Source organism: Microcaecilia unicolor, unplaced genomic scaffold (genome assembly GCF_901765095.1).
Source record: "Microcaecilia unicolor unplaced genomic scaffold, aMicUni1.1, whole genome shotgun sequence".
NCBI classification, from domain to species: domain Eukaryota; kingdom Metazoa; phylum Chordata; class Amphibia; order Gymnophiona; family Siphonopidae; genus Microcaecilia; species Microcaecilia unicolor.
Genome location: NW_021963743.1, coordinates 24,466 through 40,523, shown reverse-complemented (window position 1 = coordinate 40,523; position 16,058 = coordinate 24,466). Strand labels below are relative to the sequence as shown.

Sequence of the window (16,058 nt, the reverse complement as noted above, 5' to 3'; positions counted from 1 at the left end):
GTGTTTTTAGCGTGCACTAACACTAGACATATTCCTTCATGATTTAAGCTAGATAATTGAAATATTGAGGAAAAGGTAAGGGCTAGGATTACAAAAGGTACATAAGTGTTGCCGTACTAAGACAGACCGAAGGTCCATCAAGCCCAGCATCCTGTTTCTAACAGTGGCCTATTCAGGTCACAAGTACCTGGCAAGATCCCAAAACATTTCAATACATTTTATGCTGCTTATCCTAGAAATAAGCAGTGGATTTTCCCCTAAGGTTCAGTAAAACAGGCTCCTAATATACCACTGCAGATCACTGATGGAAATCAGCAATGCCCCTCCTCAAGATGTTGCCATCAGTAACCTGTTAACACCCCCAATAGCGAGCAGTGATGAATTTTCCCTTTGGTTCAGAGTCTCCATCAACCTCGCCATCCTGCCCTCTCAGCTGCTTCGTTCATCCTCTCTCCCCATCCTTCATTCTCCTTTTTCTTACCCCTCCCACCCTGCCCACTCTGTTTCCCCCTTCCTCATCCTCCACCTTTCCCTTCTCAATGCCACTCTTTCAAGACCATTTCCTCTCAACTCTTCTGACCTTTCCAGTAATCTCAGCCTTACTAAACCCCAACCCCAGTGGGCAGATTACAGGAAAGGCAGGCTTATTTCCCTTTTTTCTTTCATCTGCCTTGTGCAATTTTTTGTTTTTCCTTTTATCTTTTTCTCTTTCTAATCTTTCCCCCTACCTGCTTTCTTCCTTTACCTACTTTTTTCTGTCTAGCCCTACTTCCCTCCACCCCTTTCCTTTCTCCCTTTTGGCAAATGTTCTTTTTTGCTATCCCAATGGCCTCCTGCTCTTTACACAGCACTAATGGGCTCAAGCTTGAGCAGTGTGGTACAGGAATTTCAGAGCAACTGTAGTGGTAGGCAAACTGATTTGTCTAGCCCTGTCTCACGACTTCCGAGAAGCAGCTCTCTTTAGCACAATGCAGGTGTCGAGACAAGAATTAGGAGCAAATCAGAGACTGATCTTCTCAAACATACCCTAGTATAAGGGCGAGGTTTATTCCTGCCATGTTATGTGTAAAATTAAGCTATTTGGAAATATTTATACACCGCTTTAACCTAAGCAGGTAACAACAAAACATACATAAGTAAAAAAAACGCACACAATCATTTAAATAACAGCTGGTTTAGCTGGGATAGACAGGAATAGTGGGAGGTAGGATGAGGTAATAATGAATGCCATGAGTTTATTTGAGAAGAGTGCTTATTTCCTTAAAGGCTAGACTGAAGAAGTGAGTTTTCAGTAGACTTTGGAATAACAAATAATCATCTGTACATTTGATGGTTTTAGGTAAGTTTTAGTGCCGTGATATGAAAAGTAGCAGTATTAGAATGCTTTCAGTAGGGCCTTAAGGATTATTTCAGGCATCCCAACTGCAGAACTCCTAAAGTTTCTACACTAGCTAAAGTGTCTTTTGAAAAATTGAGGTTGATCTTGGTTCCATGACTAAATTTGTTTTCTGTGGCTCGATTCCCAGTTAATCATCTTAACCCAGAACACAAATATTTATTAAGCAATTCTGCCTCTTCCTCCTCAACCGCTACTAATGTCCTAGTCTCAAAGTGCCACTTCTGCACTTGTTCCTCTCTCTAAAAAGTTGTGCTCTTCATTTTCACCCTATTAGCTGTTTTTTCTTCCATTTTGTATATTTGCTTTCTCTTTCCAATTTCTCAGTATTTCCAGATATTGTTGCTCATGTTCCTTTCTGAAGTTTCTTGTTATGGGAAATGTTAAGTGCTATGGGAAATATGTCCCAGTTCTGCTCTGCATCCATAATGGAGAGGCCGGAGGCTTCTGTAGATACAGAATTTATTCACATTTTAACACCATAACAGTATAGTTTCAGGGAGTCAGTGTGCTCTATTTTGAGTCCCAGTCTACATAATTAAATTGCTATAATTTATGCCCAGTTACGAGCACTGCAGTGTTTTGTTTTTGTTTTGTTAAATTATACTGACTGGGAATATGAGTTGTTTTTTCCAAGAAAAAAAATATCCAAGCCTGGGTGGTTTTGGTTTCAGGCTGACCTGCTTCACAGGGTTCATAGGCATGGGAGTGCTAGAACCAAGAAGGTTTTATGACAGGAGATGGCATGATGTCAAAAAGTTGAAGCCGTTTCCCCCACCCAGATGCCGTATTGTGTGACCCCCGAACATTCACAGATGCTGTTGAAAACAATAGCAAACTTCTGAGGTTTATGACTTGCCTGTGGTTTCATTTATATATTTTTAAAATTTGACAGTGTTTTTATTTATTTCAAAGCTTCCTCTATGTAATTTGAGGTTTTGTTTTTTTTTACCTTGGTGAGGTGGAGGGGGAAGCCTGGGACCTGAGCTGCTTTCCTGGTGTGGGCACTCCAGAGCAGCAGACTTGTTTTTGGAGCCACTGTAGGCTCGATTTTTGTAGGGGGCAGGTTTAAGAGACATCATGCCCTGATTGTAGCTGAGCCTTGGGGCTGAGTTGTGGGAAATTCTGCGAGTCCAAAAAGTCTGCCACTCTGGTGCACCCGGTTTCCCTGCCCCCACCCCCCTCACCCCCGAGGTAAAAAGAAAGAACCCTCGGGTTACATATGGGAACCTTTCAAATGAATGAAAACGAAGTGTCAAATTTAAAGAAAAGCAACAACAAAAAAGCCCCCACACACATACATAGGCAGTCATAAACCTCACGTTTGCTATTGTTTTCAATAGCGTCTTTGAATGTTTGGGGTTAGATAGACTCACTTCATCTCCTGTCATAAAACCTCCTTGGCTAGAACCAACATTATTATTATTTATTATTTACTGCATTTGTATCCCACATTTTCCCACCTATTTGCAGGCTCAATGTGGCTTACATAGTTTGTTATGGTATAGTCATTTCATGATAACAAAAACACTTAGTATTGTACAGAGATTAAGTAAAGGAAGAAAGAAGGAAGGTGTTATTCAGATGGTATGGAAGGTGGACTTTAATAATTGGGAATATTGGTGAGGTAATGTTGTAATAATTGGGAATATTGGTGAGGTAATGTTGTGAGGCTGTGGGTTCTCTTAGTAGGCCTTGTTGAAAAGATGAGTCTTCAAAGATTTGCGGAAGCTAGTTATTTCGTCAATTGCTTTCAGGGGTGTAGGCAATGCATTCCACAGCTGCGTACTCATGTAAGAGAAGGTGGTGGCATGTATCAGCTAGTATTTTAGTCCTTTACAGCTGGGGAAGTGCAGGTTGAGAAATTTGCGGGATGATCTTATGGCGTTCCTGGGAGGCAGGTCCACAAGGTTTAGCATGTAGATTGAGGCATCTGCGTGAATGATTTTGTGTACAATCATGCAGATTTTGAACGCAATGCGTTCCTTGGGTGGGAGCCAATGAAGTTTCTCTCTTAAGGGTTTTGCACTTTCGTATTTGGATTTTCCAAACATGAGTCTGGTGGCGGTGTTCTGATCTGTTTGGAGTTTTTAAATATTTTGTTCTTTGCAGCCAGCGTACAGTGCATTGCAGTAGTCCTGGGCCAGAGAGCTGCAGAGCATAGTGTCACCCCGCCTCCCCCACCTCAGCTGTAATCTGACTGCCAATATTCAGCTGCAGCGGTCAGTGGTTTTAAAGGTGCTGAGGGCAGAATTAAGCGCCAGCATTGAATATCTAGGGGTCAGCAACCAATCCGGAAGCTATGTGGGTGCTGGCTGATATTCAGTTCCACCACTCAAATAGGATTGCATTTTGAATGTCCTGTCTGCCCACTTAGCTATGTCAGCACCAGCACTAAATACGGCCTGATGCCTATATAAACACCAACTCTGCCTACAGCCCACCCCGGCACTAGTGCCGTGGTAGTTGGAGCTGCTGTTCAGTTTGCACTGCCCTGTTAAATGCCACTGAAAATGGGCAGCTGGGACCCTGTTTTTTTAAGTGGGCAGGAGCCTCTTCAACCTACATAAACCTCACTGAATAATTAGCCCCCTGATTTTATGGGTGGTTTAGGGGTTTGTGTTTTTTGTTTTGTCTTTTTTTACTTTGAGAGTTATAAATGTGAATTAATAGCTAGGTTACAGGCTGTATATAAGAAATTAAAAAAAAAAACCCACCACTTTGCATGTCATTAGCTTATTATGTTGGTAATAAAGTTTGAGACTGATGTTGGTGGCAGAACAACGCTTCACTCGTTCCAAAAGTACAAAGACCAGGGGACACTCGAGGAAGTTACATGGAAATACTTTTAAAACAAATAGGAGGAAATATTTTTTCACTCGATGAATAGTTAAGCTCTGGAACTCTTTGCCGGAGAAGGTGGTAAGCAGTTAGAGTAGCTGGGTTTAAAAAAAGGTTTGGACAAATTCCTGGAGGAAATGTCCATAGTCTGCTATTGAGACAGATATGGGAAACAACTGCTTGCCCTGGGATTTGTAGTATGGAGTGTTGCCACAATTTGGGTTTCTGCCAGGTACTTGTGACCTGGCTTGGCCACTGTTTGGAAAACAGGATACTGCGCTACATGTACCATTGGTCTGACCCAGTATGGCCACTTGTGTCCTGGAAATTTACACCAAATTTAGGTCTTAGGCTTCTGTAGCTGGCATCGTGATTGTTCCAGTTGTCCTGGTCTTGTCATGTCCGAGTAAGTGGAGCCAATGTTTCAGCCACTGTATAAAGAGAACTTGCAGACCTCGCGGCATACCCTGAAGAAAGCCACAGCCTAATGGCTGAAATGTCAGTTCCACTTAGACTTAGCAAGACTCAAGTTTATTTATTTTACATAATCTTATATCATGCCCATCTACATTTCATAACATAATCAAAAATATAAAATCATCATCATATAGCAGACAGTAAATAAGCTTATACCCCACCAATAATCTACAGCTAGAGCTGCCTGCATAGTATTTATTTATTTTGACATTTATTTTCCACATTACATTATCCCAAGTAAGCTCGGGTTCAATGTGGCTTACATTTGAGAATACAATAGGAAAGGGTAAGAAAAACTCAATTACATCAAAGGAACAAATAGAAAGATTTGTCTGAAGTAATCAACATATTGAATTGCAAAGTACATTGACTATAAATTTAGACCCACAAAGGATGAAAGTCAAACATAGCCACCAATAAATTTGCATATTATTGAAAGGCCTGTTGGTGATGGTGGTTGGGGGGGGGGGGGGGGGGAGGAACGAGCCTTCAACTGATTTCTGAAAGTCAAAGCTGGAACACAGTGCAGGGTTAACATAAGTAGTTAAACAAAACTGTGCTGAATCTTTAGCATAGACTTTAGTATTTTACTACATCAACACCTTTTAAGTCATGAACTTGAGAGATAAATAATGTGTTGGGGGGGGGGGTGCCCTTTTCCAGAACATAACAGTTTTACCCCAGCAGTTCCCTCGGTGTGAAGCAAAAACTTGGAATTCAACGGACATCATTCATGTCATCTGGGATTTGGGAGAGTGTCCTCTGAGACGTCAAAAGGTGCAGGACTTTGCACATAAAGGCTTCTGTGAAGTGGCATTATTCCTCACCAGCTTTTAGATATTGAATAACTTTGGGATTTTAGCATGACTTTCCAACTATCGTTTCTTTGAATGTAAGTGTGGTAAGCCTTTGCCCAGAGTCTGAAGTGGGTGCCTGAGAAAACGAGAAATGATTTGCTAGAGTTCACGTTTTTATGGCTTAAGTCAATGTTAGGCGATGGTAGTGAAACAGTAGAATATCAATTTGGGCCAAAGGCTATTATTGCCAACACCTTTCGGTTCTGACCAAAGTAAGAGAGCTCTGCTCAGAGTGAGAGAGCCAAATACCCCAATACTATTTCAGACTGGCAAGTGTCATTGCTGTTTCTAAATAGAAATGATGACAAATATCAACCACCAAAGATTATCCCTTTAAATAGGAGTAAAGTTGAACTTCTGGAGCTAAATGAGTTATAGTAGATTTCATGGCGCTATTATAACAGGAATAATTTGGTACCACAATCTCTCTAGTGTGAAGCAGACAGGAAAATGAGATCAATTTAGTTCTTTCTGTCTAACTAGACTGCAAGCAGAGTTCAACTTGGGCTTCCTAGCCCAGAACAGCTTTTCTAATGGCTACTGAATCCCAGGTAGAATAGATTACTTCCTGCCATTCAAAAGAATATGCTATCTTCCTGTTTCTGTGTGATAGAAAACGCCCATCTCCTTGAGTACCTGAAATGTCAAGCTAATGCAGAGATTTGTTTAAAAATTCATCAAATCAGTGTGAGTAGACTGTAGATTCTGTAAAACATCTTGACTTACCCATTTCACCATGATTATGAAGACTAGTTGCCAATGTAATATCTGTCTAAAACATGAATTCTGGGTCTTGTGGCCCCTGCATCACTTCCCCCTCCTCCCATGACCATCTACCTTGTAAAGTTGCTTGATAACAGCAGGGACATTAGTAACATTAGTGTATGTTCTTGGCAAATGTAAAACTTTATCTGTGTTCTGTATTTTCTCTATCAATAGAAGCTGCAACAGGAAAGAAACCCTAAAAATATCAATGAAAGTCTTGAAGAGCTCTTTGAGTTCATTCCGGGTGAAAGTGACTTTCTGACCCCAAATGCATTACAATGCCGAAGGTGTGCAGTAGTGGGGAACTCCGGGAATCTGAAGAATTCAAACTACGGCTCAATAATAGATGGTCATAATTTTATTATGAGGTGAGAACAAGATGTGACTGAAAGGCTGGGTAGTAATTTGATGCATTGGTTGCGGCTCCGTTTTAGCTGCTTAATGTATTTAAAAATGCTAACATAAGCTTTTTTTTTTTTTCCCTGGGATTTTCACAATGACTTGATTGTTTCTAGAGCTGTGTTGGCAAAACTACTTTGGATTAAGATCTTAGTATAATAACCTATTTGTAGGAGAAACAAAAAGACATAATCTGAGACTACTTCCCTAAAGCACCTCTACTTGAATAAGTCAAAGCCGTAATTCTATTATGGTATTTGATTTTAACACGGATCTCTCTCCCCCCCCCCCCCCCCCCCCCCCCCCCCCCCCCCGGTACAGCAGCACACGCCCCTGGATTTGAATATTTAGTTGAGCAGGTCATGTCATGGACAGAATAGTGGATTGACTGCTCCTAAAATCATATGTCTACAGCTCAGACTACACTACCTCTCCCCCACTCCAAATAGGACATAATTCATGAGTCCTTTTTGATTTGATTCCAAAGCGCTCATTGATTGTATACAGTGTACATGAAATGGCAAAATTCAGTTCATTTTCAGCTGGACAGTAACTGGTAGTGATTGAAAGGAAGACTAGATGGGCATTGGAATAGTTTCTAGTAGTAATTTGGTGGCATGAAGATGCCATGGTGACTCGTTGCAGATTGAGGTATTGGGGCGAAAGACCCACAATTAAATCAGACCCTGGGAAGTATGGGGGCTCATTTTTCAAAGCACATACTTACAAAAGCTACACAGGTTATTATGAGGAGCATTTTCGATATGACGTCTGTCAGACTTTGGACGTTTTGTGCAAAACGTCCAAAACCCGAACAGGAAAGAAAGTCACTTTTGAAAAAGAAAAATGTTTTTTTTTTTTTTTTTTTTTTTTTCCGAAAATACTGTTTCAAACTTTTATACTTTGGTCATTTTGTTTTTTGGTCCATTTTCGGAAAAAAAAAAACGAATTAGTGCAAAATGTAGAAAATTGAGCCATTGGGATGTAGGAGGAGCCAGCATTTTTAGCAGACAGGTCCCCCAGACATCCCTGGAGAGCAGTGGGGCACCTTAGGGGGCACTTCTTTTCACTTCAGAAAAATGCTTCCAGGTACACATCTCGCCTTTGCTCCCTTATATTGTCCTCTGAGCCCTCCAAAAACCACCCAAAGTCTACTGCCCCCCCACTGTACACCACTACAATAGCCCTTATGGGTAAAGAGGGCACCTATGTGTGGGTACAGTAGGGTTTTGGTGACTTTGGGAGGGGTCACAGTTTCCACCACAAGTGTGAGGTAGAGGGAGATAGGGACCCAAGTCCCCATTCTATATTGCACTGCACTGACCACTACACTACTCCAGGGACCTGCTTTCTGCTCTAATAGACCTGGCAATAACATCTAAGGCTGTCATAGAGGCTGGTAAGTCATATTTTTATTCACATTTTTGGAGGGTGGGAAGGGGTCATTGACCACTGGAGGGTCATCCCTGATTCCCTCCAGTGGTCATTTAGGGCACCTTTTTGTGCCTTGTTATAAAAACAGGTCTAGCTCAAAGCATCTTAGTTTTAGTTTTTTGTTTTTGTTCCATTATGGCTGAAAAACATCTAAGTCTTAGGAATGCCCAAATCCCCGCTCCCTTGAGATTTGGACGCACTGCAGACAAACAGTATAGAAAAAGGCTGAAAAACAGGTTTCAAAAATACTGATTTGGACGTTTGTGAGGAAAAAAACATCCAAATACTGATTTATACCACTTTTCGAATGTTTTCTCTTTCAAAATGAGCTCCTATGTAACTTTGAAAGTTTATGCACTTTGAAAATGAGCACCTTAATATACTAGCATAATGCATTTCTAAAATAAAATGGCATCTGTGGTGAAACTTAACATTGGTTGAATTTGTGTACCTGTGCACTTGAAGGTCAGAGGATGCATTTATTATAGCAGGGTTATAATTCCACTTTTCAGTGCCCATTGTCCTGGCCTTTATCACCCCCTACTGGCCTACAGGAGGAGAGCAACACTTCATATTATGACATTTTTATGGTATGAATGGCATGATGCCACCAGATCGCAAAACAGCCTGAAGCTGGTAGCAGAGGAGGCTGACATGGTATGAAGCACTGCTGGCCAGAGGGTGGGCAGGAAGAACCCATATTTGGGTGTGAGGGAGAGGGGATGAAGAGACAGATCCTAAGGTACTGGATTTAGGAGACAGTGGGACACTGGGGAATGGCACAGTGTTTAATATCAGCTGTTTATTTATTTATTTGTTTGTTTTACATTTGTATCCCACATTTCCCCACCTATTTGCAGGCTCAATGTGGCTTACATACAGTGGGGGAAATAAGTATTTGATCCCTTGCTGATTTTGTAAGTTTGCCCACTGACAAAGACATGAGCAGCCCATAATTGAAGGGTAGGTTATTGGTAACAGTGAGAGATAGCACATCACAAATTAAATCCGGAAAATCACATTGTGGAAAGTATATGAATTTATTTGCATTCTGCAGAGGGAAATAAGTATTTGATCCCCCACCAACCAGTAAGAGATCTGGCCCCTACAGACCAGGTAGATGCTCCAAATCAACTCGTTACCTGCATGACAGACAGCTGTCGGCAATGGTCACCTGTATGAAAGACACCTGTCCACAGACTCAGTGAATCAGTCAGACTCTAACCTCTACAAAATGGCCAAGAGCAAGGAGCTGTCTAAGGATGTCAGGGACAAGATCATACACCTGCACAAGGCTGGAATGGGCTACAAAACCATCAGTAAGACGCTGGGCGAGAAGGAGACAACTGTTGGTGCCATAGTAAGAAAATGGAAGAAGTACAAAATGACTGTCAATCGACAAAGATCTGGGGCTCCACGCAAAATCTCACCTCGTGGGGTATCCTTGATCATGAGGAAGGTTAGAAATCAGCCTACAACTACAAGGGGGGAACTTGTCAATGATCTCAAGGCAGCTGGGACCACTGTCACCACGAAAACCATTGGTAACACATTACGACATAACGGATTGCAATCCTGCAGTGCCCGCAAGGTCCCCCTGCTCCGGAAGGCACATGTGACGGCCCGTCTGAAGTTTGCCAGTGAACACCTGGATGATGCCGAGAGTGATTGGGAGAAGGTGCTGTGGTCAGATGAGACAAAAATTGAGCTCTTTGGCATGAACTCAACTCGCCGTGTTTGGAGGAAGAGAAATGCTGCCTATGACCCAAAGAACACCGTCCCCACTGTCAAGCATGGAGGTGGAAATGTTATGTTTTGGGGGTGTTTCTCTGCTAAGGGCACAGGACTACTTCACCGCATCAATGGGAGAATGGATGGGGCCATGTACCGTACAATTCTGAGTGACAACCTCCTTCCCTCCGCCAGGGCCTTAAAAATGGGTCGTGGCTGGGTCTTCCAGCACGACAATGACCCAAAACATACAGCCAAGGCAACAAAGGAGTGGCTCAGGAAGAAGCACATTAGGGTCATGGAGTGGCCTAGCCAGTCACCAGACCTTAATCCCATTGAAAACTTATGGAGGGAGCTGAAGCTGCGAGTTGCCAAGCGACAGCCCAGAACTCTTAATGATTTAGAGATGATCTGCAAAGAGGAGTGGACCAAAATTCCTCCTGACATGTGTGCAAACCTCATCATCAACTACAGAAGACGTCTGACCGCTGTGCTTGCCAACAAGGGTTTTGCCACCAAGTATTAGGTCTTGTTTGCCAGAGGGATTAAATACTTATTTCCCTCTGCAGAATGCAAATAAATTCATATACTTTCCACAATGTGATTTTCCGGATTTAATTTGTGATGTGCTATCTCTCACTGTTACCAATAACCTACCCTTCAATTATGGGCTGCTCATGTCTTTGTCAGTGGGCAAACTTACAAAATCAGCAAGGGATCAAATACTTATTTCCCCCACTGTAGTACCAAGGCGTTCGCCAATTCCGGTATAAACAGTTACACAGTGATGTGGTAGAACGAGAGGTTCATGAGGAACAAGACATATTAGGGAATTGTATAGAGGAAGAGTTACGTTATGTCCATTACGTGTTTTGGTTTCGTAGTGTTGCAGGGTTCAGGCATTTAAGTTGGATCGGTAGGGTATGCCTTTTTGAACAGGTAAGTTTTTGGTTTTTTTTTTGTTTGTTTGTTTTATTGATTTCCAGAAGTTTTAGGTGGTTATACGTTTTTTTCACAGCTTTTGGTAATGCGTTCCATAGTTGTGTGCTTATGTTACGTTAATTGGAGAAATTAAGGATAGTCTCTCAACCTTTCAAAAGCAGACATCCCTTCATGCCCCACCCCCCCACCTCCGCTTCATAATAACCAGTGTGCATGTTGCAGGTTTCCTTACTTATCAACTGATAATTCCATTCAATAATTTGCTTCCTGACGCTTTTTTTTTTCTCTCCCAGGATGAATCAAGCCCCAACAGCTAAGTTTGAGACTGATGTTGGTAGCAGAACGACTCATCACTTCATGTACCCAGAAAGTTACACCAAAATGGCACAGAATGCCAGCATGATACTCATCCCCTTCAAAACGCTGGACCTACAGTGGGTAGTCAGCGCCCTTACTACTGGTGCAATTAATTTGTAAGTAAAATAGAGCTGTCAGTACTTGTACAAGAGTGAGAGCAGGATTTCTCGACCGCAGTTGGATGCTGGCATGTTCAATGAAAGAATGAGTTTATTGTTCTCTCTGGCCATCTAACTTCTAAGGTGGTGCAAAGTTTTGTTTAAAATTATTTTTTTTTGTTTGTGTCTATCAGCAGTGGAGTAAAGCATAATGGATTCTCTTTTTTTTTTCAGGTTGTGAAATTCTTTATATGAATGTGTTTTCATGTTCAATCTTTTTTATTAAGTATGTATATGTATGTATGTATATATTAGGGGTTGAGGGGTTGTGGAAAATCAAATGCTTAAGCAACACAGAGATAATAATCCACAGAAAAAAAGTTATGAGCCCATACAGAAGTGCATACAGGAAAAGGAAGGAAAAAGCCTCAGTCGCTCTAACCTTCAATGGTCATATAGAGTGAAGTGGATCTAAATGATCCTAACTTCATCATAGGCAAAAAAAAAACTTCCAACACACCCAATGAAGTGCCAAAATACAATAGTAAAAGTGTTCAAAAACATGTATAATATAACATCAAAAAAAACACTTAAGCACAACTTCAATGGGGTCTAACAATGATGTAGACTTGCAACTGGGCCAACGGTGGCCAGCATTTCGTAGAACCTGCGTCAGGGTCCAGTCGGCAAGATTTATCTCAGCCAGGTCACAGTAGCTAGACATATGTCATTAAAGGCATATGCTGGTGCTTCAGTTCTTCCTTTATGACATATGTCCAGGATGGGCGCACTTTAGAGAATAGCGCGTAGTGCCAGGGTCCAGGTGTAAATCTCAGTGTTCAAGTTGGGCGTGGATCCACACTATATATCTTTGTCCTGATTTAGATTGTAAGCTCTTTTGAGCAGGGACTGTCTTCTTCATGTTCAATTGTAAAGTGCTGCGTAGGACTGGTAGCGCTATAGAAGTGATTTGTAGTAGTAGTAGTATTCTAGAACACTCGCGCCTGACCTGCCAGTGTCCCTCCCAGCACAGCTTAGTAAGCAGGGAAGTAAATGTGGAATTTACTACTTGCTGACAGATTCTTCTGAGTTATTCACACCTTTTGTGTTGAAAAGTTGTCACCCAACCCTGTGGTCGGGTAACTCCAGACTTGGGGAAATTTATATTTTGTAAATCTTAATTTTAACGTGATACTGTGTATTTTGTATTGGTCACTTATATTTTCCCCATTGTGACTTGATTTGTGTTGTAAACAATTTGGAGTCTTTGAGTGCATCTTAAAGAAATCCAGATAGAAATAGCATATGAATGTGTTATGCTCAAGAACAACTCAATTAGATGTCTGTGGAAATCTCAAGGCATCTACATGAAATGTAGTGGAACTTCCTTGCCCAACCGGTGTCCTTGGGAATCCTTTGTTCAGCAGCCTGCCTTGCCTATCTCCTGGCCTTTCCTGTTCTTGTGCTCATTTAATGGTATTTTGCTAGGAAAGGAGTAGAATTTCTTGTAGTGTAAAGCGAATGCTACATACCTATAGAAGGTATTCTCCGAGGACAGCAGGCTGCTTGTTCTCACTGATGGGTGACGTCCACGGCAGCCCCCTCCAATCGGAAACTTCACTAGCAAAGGCCTTTGCTAGTCCTCGCGCGCAGATGCGCACCGCGCATGCGCGGCCGTCTTCCCGCCCGAACCGGCTCGTGTTCGTCAGTCCCATATGTAGCAATTTAAAGACAAGGGAAGACACAACTCCAAAGGGGAGGCGGGCAGGTTTGTGAGAACAATCAGCCTGCCGTCCTCGGAGAATACCTTCTACAGGTATGTAGCATTCGCTTTCTCCGAGGACAAGCAGGCTGCTTGTTCTCACTGATGGGGTATCCTTAGCCCCCAGGCTCACTCAAAACAACAAATATGGTCAATTGGGCCTCGCAACGGCGAGGACATAACTGAGATTGACCTAACAACTTATCCAACTAACTGAGAGTGTAGCCTGGAACAGAATAAAAATGGGCCTAGGGGGGGTGGAGTTGGATTCTAAACCCCGAACAGATTCTGAAGCACTGACTGCCCGAACCGACTGTCGCGTCGGGTATCCTGCTGCAGGCAGTAATGAGATGTGAATGTGTGGACAGATGACCACGTCGCAGCCTTGCAAATCTCTTCAATAGTGGCTGACTTCAAGTGGGCCACTGACGCTGCCATGGCTGTAACATTATGAGCCGTGACATGACCCTCAAGAGCCAGCCCAGCCTGGGTGTAAGTGAAGGAAATGCAATCTGCTAGCCAATTGGATATGGTGCGTTTCCCCACAGCCACTCCCCTCCTGTTGGGATCGAAAGAAACAAACAATTGGGCGGACTGTCTGTTGGGCTGTGTCCGCTCCAGATAGAAGGCCAGTGCTCTTTTGCAGTCCAATGTGTGCAGCTGACGTTCAGCAGGGCAGGAATGAGGACGGGGAAAGAATGTTGGCAAGACAATTGACTGGTTCAGATGGAACTCCGACACTACCTTCGGCAAGAACTTAGGGTGAGTGCAGAGGACTACTCTATTATGATGAAATTTGATGTAAGGGGCCTGGGCTACCAGGGCCTGAAGCTCACTGACTCTACGAGCTGAAGTAACTGCCACCAAGAAAATGACCTTCCAGGTCAAGTACTTCAGATGGCAGGAGTTCAGTGGCTCAAAAGGAGGTTTCATCAGCTGGGTGAGAACGATATTGAGATCCCATGACACTGTAGGAGGTTTGACGGGGGGCTTTGACAAAAGCAAACCTCTCATGAAGCGAACAACTAAAGGCTGTCCTGAGATCGGCTTACCTTCCACACGGTAATGGTATGCACTGATTGCGCTAAGGTGAACCCTTACAGAGTTGGTCTTGAGACCAGACTCAGACAAGTGCAGAAGGTAGTCAAGCAGGGTCTGTGTAGGACAAGAGCGAGGATCTAAGGCCTTGCTGTCACACCAGACGGCAAACCTCCTCCATAAAAAGAAGTAACTCCTCTTAGTGGAATCTTTTCTGGAAGCAAGCAAGACACGGGAGACACCCTCTGACAGACCAAGAAGCAAAGTCTACGCTCTCAACATCCAGGCCGTGAGAGCCAGAGACTGGAGGTTGGGATGCAGAAGCGCCCCTTCGTCCTGTGTGATGAGGGTCGGAAAACACTCCAATCTCCACGGTTCTTCGGAGGACAACTCCAGAAGAAGAGGGAACCAGATCTGACGCGGCCAAAAGGGAGCAATCAGAATCATGGTGCCCCGGTCTTGTTTGAGTTTCAACAAAGTCTTCCCCACCAGGCGTATGGGAGGATAAGCATACAGCAGACCTTCCCCCCAATCCAGGAGGAAGGCATCCGATGCCAGTCGACCGTGGGCCTGAAGTCTGGAACAGAACTGAGGGACCTTGTGGTTGGCTCGAGATGCGAAGAGATCTACCAAGGGGGTGCCCCACACTTGGAAGATCTGGCGCACTACTCTGGAATTGAGTGACCACTCGTGAGGTTGCATAATCCTGCTGAACCTGTCGGCCAGACTGTTGTTTACGCCTGCCAGATATGTGGCTTGGAGCCACATGCCGTAAAGGCGAGCCCAGAGCCACATGCTGACGGCTTCCTGACACAGGAGAGGGCCCCCCTGCTTGTTGATGTAATACATGGCAACCTGGTTGTCTGTCTGAATTTGGATAATTTGGTGGGACAGCCAATCTCTGAAAGCCTTCAGAGCGTTCCAGACCGCTCGTAACTCCAGGAGATTGATCTGCAGATCGCGTTCCTGGAGGGACCAGCTTCCTTGGGTGTGAAGTCCATCGACATGAGCTCCCCACCCCAGGAGAGACGCATCTGTAGTCAGCACCTTTTGTGGCTGAGGAATTTGGAAGGGGCGTCCCAGAGTCAAATTGGCCCAAATCGTCCACCAGTACAGGGATTTGAGAAAACTCGTGCACAGGTGGATCACATCCTCTAGATCCCCAGCAGCCTGAAACCACTGGGAAGCTAGGGTCCATTGAGCAGATTGCATGTGAAGATGAGCCATGGGAGTCACATGGACTGTGGAGGCCATGTGGCCAAGCAGTCTCAACATCTGCCGAGCTGTGATCTGCTGGGACGCTCGTACCCGGGAGACGAGGGACAGCAGATTGTTGGCCCTCGTCTCCGGGAGATAGGCACGAGCTGTCCGAGAATCCAGCAGAGCTCCTATGAATTTGAGTCTCTGTACTGGGAGAAGGTGGGACTTTGGGTAATGTATTACAAACCCTAGTAGCTCCAGGAGTCGAATAGTCATCTGCATGGACTGTAGAGCTCCTGCCTCGGAAGTGTTCTTCACCAGCCAATCGTCGAGATAAGGGAACACGTGCACTCCGAGCCTGCGAAGCGCTGCTGCTACCACAGCCAGGCACTTCGTAAACACTCTGGGCGCAGAGGCGAGCCCAAAGGGTAGCACACAGTACTGGAAGTGACGTGATCCCAGACGAAATGGAAGATACTGTCTGTGAGCTGGCAGTATCGGGATGTGTGTATAAACATCCTTTAAGTCCAGAGAGCATAGCCAATCATTTTCCTGAATCATGGGAAGAAGAGTGCCCAGGGAAAGCATCCTGAACTTTTCCTTGACCAGATATTTGTTCAGGGGCCTTAGGTCTAGGATGGGACGCATCCCCCCTGTTTTCTTTTCCACAAGGAAGTACCTGGAATAGAATCCCAGCCCTTCTTGCCCGGGTGGCACGGGCTCGACTGCATTGGCGCTGAGAAGGGCAGAGAGTTCCTCTG

The 16,058-nt window shown here is 43.9% G+C and overlaps 1 protein-coding gene across 1 annotated transcript in view; it reads left to right on the top strand.

The window, feature by feature from the left end:
* The window catches only part of LOC115459609 (CMP-N-acetylneuraminate-beta-galactosamide-alpha-2,3-sialyltransferase 1-like), a gene marked incomplete at its 3' end in the record, with an annotated part of 38,367 nt that overhangs the window by 11,595 nt on the left and 10,714 nt on the right, over nucleotides 1–16,058 (top strand). Inside the window, exons 3-4 of the mRNA XM_030189419.1 lie at nucleotides 6,511–6,704; nucleotides 11,136–11,315. Coding sequence (XP_030045279.1) covers nucleotides 6,511–6,704; nucleotides 11,136–11,315 — 374 coding nt within the window. The remainder of the gene's footprint in view (nucleotides 1–6,510; nucleotides 6,705–11,135; nucleotides 11,316–16,058) is intronic.